Source organism: Podarcis pityusensis (assembly GCF_964106645.2).
Source record: "Podarcis pityusensis genome assembly, chromosome: 11".
Taxonomy (NCBI): domain Eukaryota; kingdom Metazoa; phylum Chordata; class Lepidosauria; order Squamata; family Lacertidae; genus Podarcis; species Podarcis pityusensis.
In genome coordinates, this window is record NC_138036.1 from 51335423 (window position 1) to 51356289 (window position 20867).

The following is a 20867-nucleotide window of genomic DNA, read 5'->3' on the forward strand; positions in this document are numbered from 1 at the left end:
GGGTTCGAGTCCCATGCTGGGCAAAAGGTTCGGTTGGACAAATGACCCACGAAGGTCCCTTCCAATTCTACAACTCTGTACTTCCATATCTCCATTCGCTCTCCTCCAGATGCGCGCGCCCCTGCCCGAACCAGGCCACCCTTCCCCTCACACCTCGCGGCTGCGCGCCCCCTGCTTCCCCGCTCGCTCGGCGCGGGGAATCGCGATAGCGGCGTCGGGGGCGCGCCTTCCCCGCCCCTCGCCTTCCCTTGGGGGCTGCCGTGCGCTCGCTCCGTGCGCGCGAGGAGCAGCGGCTGGCTGGGCTGACTGGGCTGGCCGGCGGGCGAAGGGAGGCGCGCTCCCAGCAGGCGGACTCAGTCGGCGCCGCCGCCGCCGCGTTCCTCCCCTCGGGCAGCGTCCGCTCGCGGGAGGAGGAGGCGGAGAGGAGGCGGCAGCAGTAGCAGCTTCTCCGTCGCTCGACGTCCAGGGAGCCCGCAAGAAGGCAGCATCCTCGGGAAGCGCCGCCAGCAGCGACCGCCACCTTCGCCAGCCGAAGAGCCGAGGGCGGCCACAAAGGGCTCTTTGTGCGGCGGCGGCGGCCCCTTCGTCCTTCTCTCTTGGCCGGCGCCAGCATGGGGGCAGCCAGCGCCACCTTCGTAGCCGTGCTGGCGGCGTCCGCCTTCGTCCTCTTCCTCGACGCGGCAGGTAAGGCTGGAAGCGCCCCGACGGCGGCTCTCGGGCTGCAGCAGCAGCACCGCCGGTCTTACTCCGAAGTCGCCCCGACGGCTCTCCCGTTTCCTCGTCGGCCGACCCTCGACTTGCTCTCGAGTAGACCCGTGCCACGGGATGCCGTCGAGGGCGCGCGCCGCTCCCAAGCAGCCCCATTTATGTCTTGGAAGGGAGAGCTCTCCGGACTCCCTCGGCTGGGAGGATTACTCTCGAGTAGCCCTATGTAGACTTCGCCCCAAGAGGCGTCGAAAACCAGTTGCTGCCTAGGCAAAGGTGTGCAGGAGGAGTAAAAAGGCGATTTTATTTAATTTTTTTAACTCGGGAGTAGCCCGATGGGAATCCGTGGCAGCGCCGTCGAGGGGCCAACCGGTTGCTCTCGAGTAGTCCTGCTTGATGCCTTTTCACCTCGGGTACAACGGCAGCCTTCGGGGGAGGGGGGAGGACGAGGGAGCCTAGGAAACTTGCCACCGCGCCCCCTAGAAAATAGTTTATCTAGGTAGAACTTTTGAGTATGCTTACTCGGAAGTAAGTTACCTAGGTAGGACTTTTGAAGCTGCGCCCTTTGTGTGCTTACTCGGAAGTAAGTTACCTATGTAGGACTTTTGGAGCGGTGCCCTTTTTAATGCTTACTCGGAAGGAAAGCGCGCGGGGCGGCTCACTTCCCAGGAACCGCGCATCTTGAGGCGGAACAGTCCGTCTCGTTGGGTTACGCGAAGGATCGCCGTCGATTCTCGGGCTGTATTGTACTTGGCGCGGAGAAAGGCGCCCTGCAGAGTCCATTGGGGGATGCTGCTCTCCTGAAGCACCATTGAACATTTACGTCCGTGCACTCGTGTTGGGAGTTGCCCTGCCAAACCCTTTCATCTGCAAAAGCCCAGCAGCGCCATCCTACCCTCCTCTCTCTCCATCCCACCCCCCACCCCTTATACTTTATTGTGCAAAATAAAAACATCGCAGTATTCCCCACCGAGAGGGAGAGAAGTTTGGATGGGGAAGTTGAGCATCATGATGCGTAATGGTGGTTTGGAAAGTATGGTCAGAGTTGTGCGGCTCCATCCAGCATTACGCGCGCGTGCCCCCGCCCCCGCCTCTGTAGGAGACGTGAAGTTTTCACCTTGTGGAGTGAGGAATCGGGACAGGAGATGAGGAAATAAAGGGGATTTCTCTCCTTTTAATTCCACATTATTTTTTCAGTGGGGTGTTGGGAGAAGGCAGACAAAATGTTTTGGGAGCGAAGTGCCCGCCTCTTGCTTGGCGCTTCTAAGAAACCGAACCCATAATGGGCAGAAAGTCCACCACCATCCTCTTGCAGTGGGGATAGTGTGTTGTTGTTTTGGAGTTTTGCCCTTCTCCCCCCCTCCCTTCCCACGAGTGCTTTTTGTGCTTTCGGAGAGTGCCATTTCCTGTGTGTTACCTGACTGACCTAACCCAGAAAGAGAGCAGAGAGGATCACAGAGCGGGGGGAGGGGGGGAAAGCCCGGGCGATCAGGAAACATTAGGATTCGGTTCAACAAGCCTTGCGATTGTTTGGAGAGCCTGAATTCAAGCGGCCCTATTAACATCTGACCTTGCACACTGGCTGGCTGCTGCTGTTGAATGCTTGCCAGCTCGTCCGGCATCTCTCTTTCTCCCTGCCTTAACAGCAGCAAGATTTATGGGAGCTCTTCGGAGAGGGAGGAGCCCGGAGTGTGCAGAGTGAATATGAGACTGGTGGAAGACTTAACAGTCCTTGCAAAAGCAATTGCCTGATCTTGCATTTTATGTCCAGCTGTGGATTTGTGGCGCTTTCTTCTCAGCCTTGCGTTTTATCCCCTCCACCCCAGGCGCTGTTAAGACTTAGGTTAGACTGAGGCTTTGATCCTGGGGCAAAATAATTCTACGGCCCATCATCCTCTTTCCAAGTAATTTTTTTTGTGTGTGTGGCTCCTTTGCACTCTTAACTTTGGCTAGATTTGCCCAGCAATGGCAGAGAGATAATACAAAGTCATTCCCCACACCTTTGAATCATGCTTAATCACTTGGCCGCGGGGTAATTTGGCGGGTAGCCAGTGGAGCTTCCATTTGTTTGGTTTTATTTTTTAAAAAAATTGCATTAACTTTGATTGCCCTGAAAAGGTATCCCATCCCCAATAGAAAAATAACAGGCCCAAACTGCAGATTAGAGAGGGCCTGTTAATCAGTTGCATGTTTAAAAGAACTTTTCTCTTCCTTTTGTTGAACCCTCTAATCCATTTACCTCCCCCCAGGAGGTGACAGATGCCTAGATTTCCTGTTATTCAGCTCCAGGGTCCCAGGGTCTTGCCATTTGTTGCTTTAGCATAGGGCAGGAGATAACATTTCTGGCTTTTTTTAGGGGAAAACCTTATGGCTGTCTTGAAGGACTCAGGGCAAGGTTGCAAAATCAACAAGAGCTATATATATATATACACAAGTTGCAAGTACCCTGGATTCTCCCCCTCCCCTCTGTTGGGGAGGCACCTTTATCATTCCCAGACTGAAATACCCCCAGGACTGAGAAATGGCTGAAAATATGATAGAAATTATGTGTGCATGCTCTTTAAAAAGACTTGGGAGCTGCTGCAGTGAGGATGGCTGGCTGCTCTTGTTTGCTGGAAGTTCCAGGCACAAAGTGAGATATAACCTCCCACCCCAACCCCATTTCCTTTCAACAGCTGGATCTGTTTTAGGGGGCCAGCCCTGAAAGCTCCAAAAAGTCTCCCGCCCCTTGTTTCTCACCGCAAGAGGTTCTCCTTCCTCCTTTGACAGATTTCAGGCAGCTCCCTTCACTCAGTGTCATAATGGAGCCCTGTTCTTTTTAACAAGAGTTACTTTTGCTCCGATAACTTGACTGACCTTTGTGCTATTATGAATAAATACTTGTTCTTCTTTTTCCTTAAAAAAAAAATTAAAAATCACCGGGGAATGCCGTTTTTGCAAAATACTGGAAATATTTTGATTGAGAAATCAGCAAAGTTAGGAGTCAGCTTTCAAGTCTTTTTCCCAGAAGTGCCTTTTTAATTTTTTTATAAAGAATCCCATGTCTCTTCCATCTGCAAAAACGTTCTCAGTGTGAGATTCTAAATTGCTGTTGCCAGGTAGTGGTTGCACCTTATTTACTGTGGAATGATTTGACTCTCTTAAAAAAACAACATGTTGCACACAGTTTCAGATAGAGACTTTTTTGTTTGTTTGCTCTCTTCGGGGTATAGTCTCTTCGTGGGATGTGTTGGAAGTTTGTACTTCAAAGGGACAAAGAGTGCCAGCCTATTGAGTAGCGTAGAAAATATCCACATATGTTTGTGGTTTACTTTGACAAAATGACTCTTGCTGGGACTGGCCTCTCAGAATTTCAGTGCAATAAGTTTGCCTTACCAGCTGTGGGACTTAACACAGTTTATACTTGAACAGGGACGGGTTGGTGCTGTGCAAGCCACTCTTGTTGACCACATGGAAAACTCTCCCATGTTAGACAGGGCATCCATAGATGTGCCCCAGTTGCACAGAGACTCGCTTGCTTGATTTCTCTTTCCCTATTTTCACAATGAGCCAGCGTGGTGTAGTGGTTAAGAGCGGTAGAATCGTAATCTGGTGAACCAGATTACGTCTCCGCTTCTCCACATGCAGCTGCTGGGTGACCTTGGGTTAGTCACACTTCTCTGAAGTCTCTCAGCCTCACTCACCTCACAGAGTGTTTGTTGTGGGGGAGGAAGGGAAAGGAGATTGTTACCCGCTTTGAGACTCTTTGGGGTAGTTATAAAGTGGGATATCAAATCCAAACTCTTCTTCTTCTTCACAAACCGAGCCTCCACATAATCAGACGCTCTTGTGGAGGTTTCAGCAAACATGATAGGCTATTTGCATGGTGATGGAGAAGCGTTTGTATTACACATGCACCATGGTTTCGTAATAACAGTGGTACCTCGGGTTAAGAACTTAATTTGTTCTGGAGGTCCGTTCTTAACCTGAAACTGTTCTTAACCTGAGGTACCACTTTAGCTAATGGGGCCTCCTGCTGCCACCGCGACACTGCCATGCGATTTCTGTTCTCATCCTGAAGCAAAGTTCTTAACCCGAGGTACTATTTCTGAGTTAGTGGAGTCTGTAACCTGAAGCATCTGTAACCCGAGGTACCACTGTAATGATCCAGAAGATGGTATGATCTGGAGCTATAAAGCTAATTAAGTCATGGAAATTTACTGTTTCATCTTTATTTGGGGCTTTACCCTAAATAAAAGGAGACTTAAGCCTTCCTCTTGATCCATAGGAGTGTAACTTGTACCTTCGTGCCTTAATTGCAAAAAAAAAAAAAAAGTTAATTGGAAACATTAGGGAGAAAATGGGGTGCATTTCAGACTAATGTTTAGCATTGTTCACTCAGAAACAGTGTTCCCTTCACTCTTAACAGGGTTTACCTATTTAAAATTGCAGTATAATGTTCTGATCTTATGCACTTTTAGGTTGCTTCAGATGGTGGCTTAATATTGGAAACAGATTGTACTGATATTGCAAATCAGTCATGAGCAGCAGTATGGCTTCTTTTTAACTTATCCCATTTTCTGTGGATAGGGTAAATCTGGATTAAATAGGGAAAATACATGCTGAGTGACATATTGATGCCAACAATGTCTTCCAAAAAAAAAAAAAAAGAAAGAAAGACACTGCAAAAAACTGGTATCACAGTAAACATTCATCTGGAAGCACTCTTTAATTCATTTTAGCTGTAAGACCTCCTTCAGTCATACTCACCAAGCCACATGGGAGCTGCTTCTCTATGGTATAGTCTCACATATGTGTGTAAATATCACGCGCGGGTGGCGGTGTGGGTAAAACCTCAGCGCCTAGGACTTGCCGATCGTATGGTCGGCGGTTCGAATCCCCGCGGCGGGGTGAGCTCCCGTCGTTCGGTCCCAGCTCCTGCCCACCTAGCAGTTTGAAAGCACCTCCAGGCACAAGTAGATAAATAGGTACCGCTTTATAGCGGGAAGGTAAACGGCGTTCCGTGTGCTGCACTGGCTCGCCAGATGCAGCTTGTCACGCTGGCCACGTGACCCGGAAGTGTCTGCGGACAGCGCTGGCTCCCGGCCTCTAGAGTGAGATGAGCGCACAACCCTAGAGTCTGTCAAGACTGGCCCGTACGGGCAGGGGTACCTTTACCTTTACCTATCACATGAATGTGTGCATGCAGTTGCTTTCATTGATTGCATAGTCCATGGGTGGGCAAACTAAGGCCCGGGGGCCAGATCCAGCCCAACTGCCTTCTCAATCCGGCCCGCGGACAGTCCGGGAACCAGTGTGTTTTTACATGAGTAGAACGTGTCCTTTTATTTAAAATGCATCTCTGTGTTATTTGTTGGGCCTGCCTGGTGTTTTTACACGAGTAGAATGTGTGCTTTTATTTAAAATGCATCTCTGGGTTATTTGTGGGGCATAGGAATTCATTCATTTTTTTCTTCAAAATATAGTACGCCCCCCCCCCCCAAGGTCTGAGGGACAGTGGACCAGCTCCCTGCTGAAAAAGTTTGCATAGTCCTTTCAAACCTAATAGTTACCCCCCTTGCCATTGGGGTGCCCATCAGATCACATGATCATTCCCATTCACATATGTACAGTCATACCTTGGTTCTCAAACGCCTTGGTACGCAAACATTTTGGCTGCTGAACGCCATAAAACTGGAAGTGAGTGTTCCAGTTTGGAACCCGAACATCCGACGCGACTTCTGCGAACATCCGAAGCTCTGCAGTCAATCGGAAGCCCTGCCTTGGTTTTCGAACGTTTTCAGAAGTCAAACAGACTTCCGGAATGGATTCCGTTTGACAACCAGGGTATGACTGTACTGCAATACGTGGCTTGATTTTTGTGGGTACATGGTGGCCTAACAATGCAATCCTATGCTTGGCTACGCTGAAGTAAGTCCTGTTAAGTGGAACTTACTGGCGCACAAACATTCTGAGCCAATGTTCCTGGGATCCAGCAGTTCATTCAAATAAATGTAGACAAGTAAATGACATTGAATTAAAATACGGCTTGTCTTTTAGGGGGTTCAATAGATTGCAATAGAACATGTTTTAAAGCAGCAACAAAAACCCAATAATATCAAGGGGTCTATTCTGAGCATAACTAAGTCTGGAACCAACCTGTCGGATGACAACTGAGTAGGCCTATGCACATCTGAGAGTTAAGTTGCACTGAAATTTTTGGAACTTATTCCTGAATAAATATGGCTGTTGGAAAACTAATACCATGAGTAATGCCACTTAGATTGTCATTCATTCAGTTTGTAATAAATTTTGCATTGCAGGCTTTAATGTGAAACCGTTTCACTGGTTACAAAAATCCATCTCCTTTGTTTTACATTTAAATTAAAGAATCTTAAGTTTGGGTCAAAGAAGCAGTTAAGGCTTCCACTAAAAATAGTTCTTCCCAGGGCATGTCCTGGTTTTTGTGTGTGTGTTTTTTAAGCAGTAGTCACAAATGCTGGGATTCCACAATCCTGTCTTTTGCGGAAAGCACAGAAATGTGGCGGTAGGGGGAGAATGGAAGATTGACAAACTTGGCAGATTAATCCTATTTAGGAAGCTTTCAGTTGTTTGCAGGAAAGCTGATCCTACTTTTTAAAAAAATACATTTCACTCTGGGCAAGGTGTTAACAGCGCTGAGTATTAGTCGGATGTATGGAAGCAATTTGATAACTAATTACAAAGAATGAGCATTCATGCTCTGGGTGGCTAAGATTAAAATGTAAAAAAGTTTTTGTTTCCTTGTGCTACAAAATGTGCTTGATAAATGTGCCCTAGATTCCAGGCCTCTTGCCTGTAGTTTGGATACAACTTCCAAGTTAAAAGATTGTATTCCATGAACTCATAAATTAGAAGCATGTAGCACCTGAAATATATAATTACATTCCAGATAAGAATACTAAGTTTTTCTCATAGCCCTGATCATTATAAGCATAGCTAACATCTTAAAGGCTACATCTAGCTACATCTAGCTAGTGTCCATGGTTTAGAATGTCTTTGAATTGTGATATGTTTGTTCCATATTTTACTGTTACTTTGGTTCAAATTCTGTTACTTTTGTAGTAGGCTTCCTTGTGTAAAGGAAGGAGGTGCAATTTAAGCTTGTTTGTTCTCCCTGGGCTTGTTGCTTTATAAAAGGAAGCTGTCATTAAGCTCAGTATGTCTGGAAAGTATGCAAGTACCCAAGTCTTTCTAATCCAGTGAGTACAAACTAGTTAGGGCTTCAAAGGAAACGAATGACAGGCTTTTGCTGCAATGAAAGAGGCAGCGTTGTTTGTTAATCCTGTTTTTTATTGTTATTTAGACTGCTGGCTCCTGTAGCATACCCTGTAACCATTTGGAACAAATAGCAATTTGACATAAATGATCATCTTTTCTTTGTGTTTTGACTGAACCATGGGAGAGGTTTGAAGTTAAAGGTCCCTTCCCAGCCTACGCGGCGTTTACCTTTTGTGCAACTTTTTGTCTGATTTTGAGTCTTTTGCCCTGCTTTCAACAACCTACAGATATTTTGGGCTCAGTTCTTGGGAGTTGTGGTTTGAAACATCTTGGGGGCACCAGGTTGGCGATGAGTGATTTAGCCTGTTACAGTTTGTATTTTAAAAAAATAACATGTAATTTAAAATTTCCTCCAGCGCCCTCACTTCAAAATGAAACCTGTAGCTTATCAGAAGGTATTCTGTCTTCATAGAAAAAGAAACAAATGTTTCTACTAGGTTACTGTTTCATTTTGAAATTTGCAAATAGGTGGTTAGAATAACGTCAGCTTTCATGCTTTGTCACATTTCAAGTTTTGTGAGCTGCTTTGAGCTCTGCTTGGTTATTGGAAAAGCATCATACAAATATTGAATCAAATTACCTACCCTATTGAATACAGTGGTACCTCAGCTTAAGTACTTAATTCGTTCCGGAGGTCCGTTCTTAACCTGAAACTGTTCTTAACCTGAAGTACCACTTACGCTAATGGGGGCTCCTGCTGCCACCGCGCCACCAGAGCACGATTTCTGTTCTCATCCTGAAGCAAAGTTCTTAACCCGAGGTACTATTTCTGGGTTAGCGGAGTCTGTAATCTGAAACGTATGTAACCTGAAGTGTATGCAACCCGAGGTACCACTGTATGGCCAAATAAGCTAGTTAACACTGCGATTCCTTGCACACTTATTGACAGCTGCTTCAACTGTGTGGGGGAAATCCTCTTGATTTGCATTTCTGGTTGTATCTATATGACAGATGAAAATTTAAAAATAAATGTAGCCAGGTTGCCAAAATGTGATGAACTTGAATGAAAGGATCCCGTGAGACAATAGCAAGTTGTTTCATGGAAAGAGGTCATTGTTCACTCAGTTTTCCCCTCTAATCCTTTTGAAGAAAGTTATCTTCAAGAAAGCTATATGACTCTTGTGAATAACAGCAAAAAAGAAAGCACTACTAAATTATCTGGCTGCTTTGATCACCAGAGATTGGTTGGTCAAGAGGCCCCTCCAACTTGGACCAAGCTGTTGGTGACAACATATTTCTATCACATTAATAATAATAATAATAATAATAATAATAATAATTTTATATACTGCTCTATCCCCGCAGGTCTCAGGGCAGTTCACATGATAAAATCACAATCTAAAGGCACAAAATAGATAAGAGAAATAAAAACAAGAAGAACCCAATAATTCCCCCTCCCCAACACATTTTTAAAGGGTGTCAGCCAGCCAAGCACTGCTACCATTCACCATATCAAACATTACCTCTATCAACCCACAAACCATCACCCTTCAGCAATATTATAATAGTGCCCACAACTCCATGTGTAATAATTGGGGTAATACCTTTTCTCTGACAAAAAATATGATTCCCTACTCCTTGGACCCCTTCTTCTGTTGCTGTGAACTCAGTTTCTTTCTTCCCTTCAGTTCCTTCTCTACCAGCCAGACTAAGAACATAGCAAGGTCAGGCATTTTCTGGAGCCCAAAGACTGGCAGCTGTGCTGTTATTTTCCCTTGGCATGGGAAGCCAAGAAGGCTGGAGGCAGCATGAGAGAATTTTCACTTTGCAATGGCTTGCTGCTTCTGGGATTTGGGGGCCAACTGAGAGCAAAACATTGGAGGTCCCCTACTCGCTTACAAATGGTGAGCTTTTTATAGAGCTGCAGTGGTATCATACTTGAAATAGACTTCCGAGTAGTCTACGGCTTGTTTTTTTCTCTCTGTCAGGCTTCTGTTGGAAGTTTTGATACCACTAGCAGCAGCTACTGCTGCTTTTTTGGTTGTGTGTGTGTGTGTGTGTGTGTGTTTGTTTAAATGATGGTGCAGTGACACTGCTGGTTTTTATTATGTTGTAGTAATAATATTTTTTCCAATCCAGTTCATTGTGCAAGCCATTGCTTTTGCTTTCCTTTGATTGTAGATTTGCATGTACAGTAGTACGTTGGTTCTCACACTTACCGTAATCCGTTCCGGAAGTCCATTCCAAAACCAAAGCATTCCGAAACCAAGGCGCGCTTTCCCATAGAAAGGAATGCAAAACAGATTAATCCGTTCCAGACTTTTAAAAACAACCCCTAAAACAGCAATTTGACATGAATTTTACTACCTAACAAGACCACTGATCCATAAAATGAAAGCAATAATCAATGTACTGTACTATAAAATAAATAAGACAGTATTGTAGATGATAAAAATTAAAATATTTTTTTCCTTGCCTGCACTGATGATAGCCATTGTTTGGATGGGGGGCTTTTATCCATTTCTGCAGACACACAGTCAATCAATCAATCAATCAATCAATCCGTAGCTGAACTGAGTTCCACACAGTCACAAAAACAAATTAACCGAAAAAGCCTCAAACACAAAAATGCAAAATAAATAGCAAAAACAAAAGCACCAAACTTAATCCATTCTGGAAATCAGTTTGACTTCCGAAATGTTAGAAAACCAAGGGGCAGGCGCCCCGGAAACAATAGTCAACAGTGTTTGGGAACCAAGGTACCACTGCAGAATGGAAGAAACCACTAACTCCCTGGGTAAACATTAATAGGGTTATGACGCATCTGTATCACTGTACCCTCTTCTCCCCATGGTTAAACTAGCATTGAAAAGAACTGAGGTTGTGGCCTTCAGATTTAGCAATAGAAAGATAGAACTCAATAAGATCGCCTACCGAACTGAAGTAAGCAAAACATACAATGTAAACAGGAACTCAGGATATCAGTTGATACGTGAATTGTGTTCTTCTTGCTTAATGTCCACTTAAGAAAGCAGACTGTAAAGGCTTTCCTTATATAGACATAGAAATTGTTTGTTTATTTATTAAAATATTTCTATACCGTTATATCAACTACATTGTTGTGGTGTGCAACATTAAACTTAAAACACCATTGCAACAGTTCAGATAATCATTCAGGTGACTGGCTGATTAAAAAATAAATAAACAGCTGCAAAGGCCTGGTGGCATAAAAAAAGTCTTCAAGAGACACCTGAAAGTCAAATGCAAGGATACTAGGGAAAAAATTCTGTTCCACAGCATGGGATCAGCATCCCATAATGCCTGACTTCTAGTCCAAAGCCAGTTGAGCCTCAGCAACACAGGGAATGCCTAACTGCATTGCTGCAGGTGACCGAGGTGGGATATAACTGCCCTTTAAAGATATCATGGACACAAGTTCAGGACACTGTACATCAAAATAAGAACATTGAACCTAGCCCGGTGTGCATGTTTTAGCAGAGGTGCCACATGCTTTAAGCCAGGCATGTCCAACCATAAGTTGCCTGAGATCTACCATCCAGTATCAAAAACGGGCAGTGATGTACCACACTCTCCCATGGTCATTCTTCAAGTTAAACAGATTATATTTGACTGAGCTTATGATAAAATTACAGTGGTATCTCGGGTTAAGTACTTGATTCGTTCTGGAGGTCCGTTCTTAACCTGAAACTGTTCTTAACCTGAAGCACCACTTTAGCTAATGGGGCCTCCTGCTGCTGCCGCGCCGCCAGAGCACGATTTCTGTTCTCATCCTGAAGCAAAGTTCTTAACCCAAGGTACTATTTCTGGGTTAGCGGAGTCTGTAACCTGAAGCGTATGTAACCCGAGGTACCACTGTAATAACAAACGGCAGTCACTTCCATAAAACCGGGAAAGTTTGTCATAAATCAATATTTTTAAAAAAATACATACTTTGTATACTTGTAATAACATAAGGAAATTACATTGTGGACAGGGCCCTACATAATCAGAACATGATGCAGGGATTGTTGTTCACAAAAGCTCATGCCATAATAAATGTGTTAAGTCTTTAAAGTACCTCAGGACTCTTGCTGTTTTTCAAATGAGTCAGGGTTTCCCCCATACGGTGGATCCTCGGGTTATGTTACCTTCTGGTAACGTAACTTTTGCATTGCGAATGTGGCAAACCCAGAAGTGTATACTTCTGGGTTTTGCCGTGCACGCATGCGCAGAAGTGCTCTATCGCGCTGCGCATGTGCGCAGAAGCAGCGCCTCATGTTGCGGACTTTTCAGGGGTACGTAAGAACGAACGTATTAAATTTGTATCTGGAGGGTCCACTGTATTTCGAAACAGAAATTGGATAAACTGAACTGCGGAGTTGACAGCCTTCAAGCACCACCTTAAGAACTGGATGAAGCCCGTAGAATTCCCCTGGATCCAACCCACCCCTTCCTTCCTTTTGAGTAAACCTAAACCAGCCCTTTCTCTCTCTGAGGAGCTAGCATGCAGGGCTGCACACTCACCCATGCACCCCTCCCTCCATGGATGGGATGGCAGCAGCCAGGAAGGGTCCCCCACTCCCTTGCGCGTGTTTACTTGGGAGTAAGCCTCGTTGCGCTCAGTGAGAGAGCTCATCGCTTTACAGCGGGGAGGGGGGGCAAGGCAGTCCTCTCCTCAAGGGCTGGATCCTGGAATGTCCAGCACCATCTCTCTCTCTCTCTCTCTCTCTCTCTCTCTCTCTCTCTCTCTCCAAACCAGCCCTTTCTCTTGAGGAGCCAGTGCACAGGGCTTCTCTTGCCCGGTCTCTCAGTCGGCGTATGCCTCTGCCCAGGGCTGTCTTAATCATATGCTGTGCCGGGGTGCAAAGATCTGCCCAGTGCCCCCCCAGGTTGCCCAGTTCCAGGTGCACAGGAAGGCGGAGCCAGCCGGCCACCTCAGCATCTCGATGGCTTGGTTACCTCCGAACTTGCAGCGCAGAGCTGCCCATAGCAGAAGAGCCTGCTGCGGCGCTCCGACCGATGGGCGGGCTCTTCCCCGGACTCAACTCTCAGGTCCCGGACTCTCGGCCTGGTGCCCTGAGAGCCCGGTGCCCGGGTGCATCGCACCCTTAGTGCCTATGGGTAAGGCGGCCCTGTCTCTGCCCTCTTCATGCCCGCTTGCTTCTCCTCCAGAGAGAGAGAGAGAGAGAGAGAGAGAGAGAGAGAGAGAAGCGTTGGCTCTGAGGAAGGGCTGTTTTGGGGGGAGAGAGAGATTGACAGATCGCCAAGAAACAATATAGTTAAAGCTATGGTTTTCCCAGTAGTGATGTATGGAAGTGAGAGCTGGACCATAAAGAAGGCTGATTGCCGAAGAATTGATGCTTTTGAATTATGGTGCTGGAGGAGACTCTTGAGAGTCCCATGGACTGCAAAAAGATCAAACCTATCCATTCTGAAGGAAATCAGCCCTGAGGGCTCACTGGAAGGACAGATCCTGAAGCTGAGGCTCCAATACTTTGGCCACCTCATGAGAAGAGAAGACTCCCTGGAAAAGACCCTGATGTTGGGAAAGATGGAGGGCACAAGGAGAAGGGGACGACAGAGGATGAGATGGTTGGACAGTGTTCTCGAAGCTACCAGCATGAGTTTGACCAAACTGCGGGAGGCAGTGGAAGACAGGAGTGCCTGGCGTGCTCTGGTCCATGGGGTCATGAAGAGTCGGACACAACAAAACGACTAAACAAAAACAAGAAGAAGTCGATCCCGATCAACCTGTTGGACAATGCTGCTCTAAGCCATCTTCCCACATCCACATTATGCTGTAGATGGGGTTTATGGACAGCCAGGTAAACAATGCTTTTTTTGGAAAGCCAGGTAAACAGTGCTGTTTACACATGCTACCCTGCTCCTGGGTTAAATGTGCTGTTGAAACATCATGGAATCCAATGTACGTTTCCTAGCACCTTCCTGTGAGCCGCAGCCTGGCAGCAAGGGTTAAATATGCTGCTCCTTTAAGATAAGAAGAACTCTGCATGATAAGAGCTTCTTTTATTCTTTTTCAAAGTTGCTGCTCTGTCTGACTCTCTGTTGCTTGCTCTCCCAGTAGTCAGTTTCGTCCCTACTTTTAAAAGTATAAATTTAAAAGATTTTACTGCAAGGATTCCGCCGCCGCAAAAAGTTTTGAGAACCACTGAGTTACCTGTTTTGTGCCTGCCTTTAGTTACATGAAATTCAAAAGCTTGCATATCCTGCATTACCAAACTCCTAAATACATCCCCTAATAGCTGTAACTTGAACATTTTCTTCAGTAGTTTAGGCCAGTCCTGCTTGAATGTGCTAGACTAGTTTTAAGCCATTCATCTGGTAAGTATTATTTCACAGTGAAGTGGCTGCTGTAACTGAATTTGCTTGCTTTTTCCAATTTAATGCCATGACATTATTTTTCTATACTTTTGTGTATTTAACTAGAAGGCTTTGCATGCTGCGTAAAGAAAAGATAAATTCAGCCAGGGTTCTGCAGCAGGTTAGAGTTGGGATTAATTGAGTGTGAAAGTTAACTTTTCAACACAGGCCTCATGACTGTCTAACTGAATCATAAAACTATCCCAGAAAATGTTTTATTTTTTGCATTGTGAAGATCATTCATAATATTTTTCAGGTTCAGAACATTTAATGTGGAAGTAGTTAATAGTTTTTTTTTTTTAAAAAAAGTTAAAATTAAAATTGCATCAAGTGAATTCAGACTTTCCTCTAGGGTGCTTCTGGGAATGTGATGATGACCATTCAATGATCTTGTTCAAGATGGGTCTCTTGTCTGTTGCAAGCCAGTTGTGTTTAGTATACTTGCCCATGAGTATACAGTGCCTGGATGATCACATCTGGGTGTAATAAGCTGAAATATGAACGAGCCATTTGGCGCCACACACAACCCCATTGCTCTTCTTCCTGAGCAAAGAAACCACCAAACCAGAAAGCTTTTAATTTACAATACTTTCCTGTTTTCCCCAAACCAGGAAGCTATGGTTGATAGCTTCAGAACAAGCCAAGATATCAAGCCATGGATTGAAGTTGGCTTAACATCCAACTTTTTTTCTGAAGTTGTGAACTATGGTTTACGAATTTGGACAAAATGGGAACCTGTAATTAATGGGATACTTTCTGGTTGATGAATGGGCTTTGTGTGCGCCCCAAAACCTTGTTCCTATCTCAGCTTATTAAGCTGCAATATGTTTTTCTGAACACTCCCATTGTGTTCATCACATGTTATCAAATGGTATTTTTACAGTGCTTACCGCTGTGTGCTGGGATGTCAATACTACGCCTGGTCAAAGATGCACGAGACCAGCTTTCTAGGGCTTGTTGCCATTGCACATAAAGTTTTCAGAACACTCCATGCTCAGATGTTATATAAAACGTGCTCTTTTTCAATTGGCCTGACAGGCAGAAGGTTCTTTCTTGATGATGATGATGATGATGATGATAATTTATTATTTATACCCCACCCATCTGGCTGGGTTTCCCCAGCCATTTCTTCCTTTACTTAAATAAATTTTAAAGGAAATGTATTACATCTAGTTTTCAGGAATCTGCCAAAGATTTTTTTAAAAACCATTGTTGATTATAGCCCTGAATGAGTTTTGAGAGCACTTAGGAATAAGTGTCATAAAGAAGAAATGCAAGTGATATTTAAACAAGAATACATTGAACCAAAAATTCAATTTACATGAAAGGAGATTCTGACTAAACATCAGGAAAAACTTTCTGGCAGTAAGAGCTGTTTAGCAGTGGAATGGTCTCCCTCGGGAGGTTGTGGACTCTCCTTCATTTGAGGTTTTTAAGCAGAGGTTGGACGGCCATCTGTCATGGACGCTTTAGCTGTGATTCCTCCATTGTAGGGGGTTGGACTAGATTGGGGTCGGCAAACAAAGGCCCGGGGGGGCGGATCAGGCTCAATTTCCTTCAGGATCCAGCCTGCGGACTATCCCTGGATCGGTGTGGGGATTCTGTTCATTTGGGCTGCACCATTTGCCCCCCTATGCCATTCCATTTCTCCCCCTCTTCCTCAAGGCGGCGCCTCCCTCCCTCCTCCTGGCTTCTCTCTGCCCTGCCTAGAGGAGGAAGGCGGCTGGACTGAGCTGGCTGAGCGCCATTTTAAGCAGCCCCTCTCCGGAGCCAGCTCTTTCGCGACGCTCATCTTCCTTCCTTCCTTCCATCTGCCGCCACCCTGGTGCTCCTGTGGGCCAGAGTGCGGAGTGTATTAGCTCGCTCTGCCTACCCACGGCAGCAGCAGCAGCAGAAGTGGCAGCAGCGGCGGTGGCAGCCCCAGGGAAGGTAAGCGCATAGGCTGGGGCTGGGGGGGGGGGAAGAGGAGGACTACTTGCTCCCCTTGCCTCTTCTTCCAGCTCCACCCCCCCCCGGTGCCGATTCTCCAGCCCGCCACAAGGTCTGAGGGACAGTAGACTGGCCCGCGGATAAAATAATTTGCCGACCCCTGGATCAGATGAACCCCAGTGTCCCTTCCAATTCTACAATTACAGTGGTACCTCGGGTTAAGTACTTAATTCATTCCAGAGGTCCGTTTTTAACCTGAAACTGTTCTTAACCTGAAGCAGCGCTTTAGCTAATGGGGCCTCCAGCTGCTGCCGTGCCATCAGAGCATGATTTCTCTTCTCGTCCTGAAGCAAAGTTCTTAACCTGAAGCACTATTTCTGGGTTAGCGGAGTGTGTAACCTGAAGCGTATGTAATCTGAAGCGTATGTAACCCGTGGTACCATTGTATATGATTTTATAGGGAAACTAGTACTGTAATACTATGAAGACTAACAGATTTATTATGGCATAAGCAGTAATTTACTAGAGCCACTTTATTCTGTGCATGAAGTGTAAGCCTCACTTGCAAGTATACATACACGAGGGAATTGCAAGCAGTGAGGTCAGAAGAAAAAGAAAAGACAGAGATTGACAATTTAAGTAGACATAGATGGGCAACTAGGTTGGCATGGGCTTGACTGGATCATCTTCCATGTTAGTCTGCTCCCTTCTCCAGATTTCCCAGTAAATGATCTTCGGCTTTTCTGTCAGCAGGCAGGTTTGATCATTTGGGGTCCTTGTCCCTGTGTAGCCCAACTCATGAGTGATGTAGCTAACGAAGGCGTGGCTTCCTTTAAACTCATGCCATGCCTATGTGGTTCTCATTGTTTTGACTCCCAATCCCACATCTTTCCTGTTGTGGTCAGAGGAAGCCTTTGTGTTTTTAAAGCATTTCCTAAGCTCTTGAGAATTACAGTTCTTTCATTCTTTTTTAAGTGTGTGTGTGGGGGGTAGTAGCTATAATTAATAGGTGTGGTGAGAATTATTATACAGTTGTACCTCGGCTCCCGAACACCTTGGGAGTCAAACGTTCCGGCTGCTGAACAATCGAAAACCGGAATTGAGTGTTCCGGTTTTCAAACATTCTTTTGGAAGATGAACGTCTGACAGGGCTTCCGCGGCTTCCGATTGGCTGCAGGAGCTTCCTGCAGCCAATCAGAAGCCGTGCTTTGGAAGTCGAACATTTCGGAAGTCGAATGGACTTCCGGAACGGATTCTGTTCAACTTCCGAGGTACGGCTGTATATGTGAACGTAAGGGGACGTAGCTCAGGTATTTTGTATACATAAGGTACCAGTCTCATTTCTAGCATCTCCATTTAAAGGATCTCGGTGCCGCCATGATCTGGGACATCCACGGCCTTCTCTGAGCTTGGTACAGTGGGTGTACCACTGTCAGAAGAAGAAGAAGAAGAAGAAGGAGGAGGAGGAGGAGGAGGAGCTTGCTAGTGGACCCTGAATTTCTGGACTTCAATTCCATCAGTCTCAACACCATAGATATGGATGTATGTACAGTGGTACCTCGGGTTACATATGCTTCAGGGTACATACGCTTCATGTTACACACTCCACTAAGCCAGAAATAGTGCTTCAGGTTAAGAACTTTGCTTCACGATAAGAACAGAAATCGTGCTCCGGAGGCGCGGCAGCAGGGGGAGGCCCCATTAGCTAAAGTGGTGATTCAGGTTAAGAACAGACCTCCGGAACGAATTAAGTACTTAACCCGAGGTACCACTGTAATGCCTTTTTCATTGCCTGTTAGTCCTGGCTTTTGACAAGCCTAGGGGCAAGTTCCTGGGAGTGAAGTGAAGTCTGACTGCTGCATTGTGGGGTATCTGGAAGGTAGAGATGTGACAGGAAAGCAAAGTGGCAGCAGAATTTCAGTATTGCTCAGACCAAGGAGAAAGCCTGACTGTGGAAGCACATGCAAGGAGTTACCAAGTTACTTTCTCTGTTCTGTTAATATCTTGCAGCTTCCTGCTCTGGGCAGAGTTGTGTGGCTGTGTTGAATCATGCAATCAACACAAGATAATATCACCAAGGCAGCCATCTGTAAACAAACAATAAACATCCATAAAAAATGGCAAAAGTAGTTTCCCCTCCCCCAAATAGGTTTTATCTCGATTGCAGTAGTCATTGTAAGAAAGCTAAAGGACTCCTGGACAGTTTGTTGTTGTTGTTGTTGTTTAGTCATTTAGTCGTGTCCTACTCTTCGTGACCCCATGGACCAGAGCATGCCAGGCACTTCCGTCTTCCACTGCCTCCCGCAGTTTGGTCAAACTCATGCTGGTCGCTTCGAGAACACTATCCAACCATCTCTTCCTCTGTTGTCCCCTTCTCCTTGTGCCCTCCATCTTTCCCAACATCAGGGTCTTTTCCAGGGATGGTTAAGTGCAGTCAAAGGCAACTATGGAGTTGTGTGCCTTATCTTGCTTTCAGGCCGAGGGAACTGGCATTTGTCCACAGGCAGCTTTCTGGGTCATGTGGCCAGCAGGACTAAACCGCTTCTGGCGCAACGGACCACTGTGACGGAAACCAGAGCGCTCAGAAACGCCACTTACCTTCCCGCCACAGTGGTACCTATATATCTACTTGCACTGGTATGCTTTTGAACTGCTAGGTTGGCAGGAGCTGTAACAGAGCAATGGGAGCTCATCCTGTTGCGCAGATTCGAACCACCGACCTTCTAATTGGCAAACCCAAGAGGTTCAGTGGTTTAGACCACAGTGCCACCCACTTCCCTAGTAGTCATTGTATCGCCACCCTGTTCACTGTTTTATTGTGTTGAATCATGCCTGATATCTCTCAGGTTCCAGGTTCAGCACCCATGGTCAGCTGGAATCCTGGCATTGCCCATATGTACCCATTTCACTCATTCTCTCCTTATGTGTATTGAGTGGTGAAGGTCTGCTGCGGAACTGGGTTCTGAACCACACAGGGAGGTATTTGACAACAGCAGGCTCTCCATTTATCCTCCAACACATTGTGTGTAGGGGACAGGGGGCTTGGAGGAACCGTACAGGGATGTGTATTTGAATAGAACAAACTCCCCATAGCAGAAACTCAAACTCGAACACATGCCCCTACATGTAGGAATGGTAACCAGTAGAGAGGGTTATGTGGTGGAGGTGGAGCCAATGGTTCTTACTTTCCTCTACCCTTTCTGTGATGATAATTCTGTGCAAGAGGAGAATGAGTGAATATATTGAGCTGACATTTTAGTAAAGTCACCACAGTGACCCCGGAATATTTGTTTTCTGGATGGCTGCAGACGGTTCATGCTCCATGTGTGAAGTAAGGATTTGTTGCTTCCAGTGTGCATCAACTTTGCACTTCTAATGACCTTTGTCTGCCATTTGTTGTCTCCTCACCAGATTCGGGGAGAGCCTTTTGAAGTTCCTTGCGATTTCCCCATCCTGAATAATTTGGCGTCATCTGCAAAGCTCCTTCATAGCACACCCCTTACTTCATCTAATTGATGAATTAGTGAAATAGGGCAGGTTGCCATTTTTAATTTGTTTATTTGTTCCATTGTTTTCTAGGAAGGTGTGTATGTAAGGAGTCCTACTGCTCTTTGTCTTTGAACTGACAGGGTTGGTCTCTCTTCTGATTCTGAGTTAGTCGCGTCAAATCAGAGACTGCCAAATGGTAATGAAATTTACGGTGGAAAAATATCCACAGTTTTATTTCTTCTACCTTGTCCCATTGTCTTCCCTCACTGGTCTTTTCTTTTGCAAGGGTTATGGTTTACATTGTCTTTTAGAAAAGGAGAGAGAGGGCACAAAAAGGTAAAAAAACGTGTTAGGTTGTTTTAACATTCTGTCGCATAATGAATTATCCTGCATTGGTCATCATTTGGTGGTTAAGAAGAGACTAATGAAGTGATAAGATATCTTTACTCTGATCAGTTTAGCCTCTGGAATGGGGGAGAAAAAATAATTTATTTGTTAATTGAAGCTCAGGGCAGCTTTAAATTGTACTTTAAGATGAAATGCAAAAAAACCCAAAAACTTTTCAGACATTCCTTTATTTGCTGAGAGCTAATGCAAGTTAATCTTTAAACAGGAAAAAAACAAATATTTTTAGCTATAGGATTTCATACATGGCTTCTCCTTCCAGCAAGTTAGAATGCAGAATTAATTTTATTTTTTTTACATCTTATGCAGTTGAGTGTATTTCCTAACTACAGAAGTTTTTTTGCATTTGCTTGGCTGTTAGATGTTATACATTTGTGGAGAATGTCTTCCAGCACCATCAGCTGAACATACCCAAACCGGTTTAAATTTGTTTCTGAGAGAGTCTGTTCTCTAAGGGGCTTCAGTCCAGTGAAAATGTCTAAATAAAATAACCATCATTTAATTTCCATTACGTTATGGGCTGGTTCAAATGATGGTGAAGAAGGAAATACCATCCAGTAGGTATATATATGATAGTGCATTTACCCTTCTTTGACACCCCTATCCCCAAAAAGACAGTCTGTATAAGGCTGAAAGCTGTTAGTTTGCTAAGCTGTGTTTCCATGGGATGATCTGGTGGAAGTTGTGGCAAATTCCAGGTAGTCGAGATCTACGACACC

At 45.4% G+C, this 20867-nt stretch overlaps 1 protein-coding gene across 1 annotated transcript in view; it reads left to right on the forward strand.

Annotated features, from left to right (window-relative positions):
- Nucleotides 1–334: 334 nt before the first annotated feature.
- ROR2 (receptor tyrosine kinase like orphan receptor 2) overlaps nt 335–20867 on the forward strand; it is a 154848-nt gene continuing 134315 nt past the window's right edge. Inside the window, exon 1 of the mRNA XM_080972452.1 lies at nt 335–684. Within this exon, the coding sequence (XP_080828578.1) occupies nt 612–684 (73 nt within the window). The 5' untranslated portion in view covers nt 335–611. The remainder of the gene's footprint in view (nt 685–20867) is intronic.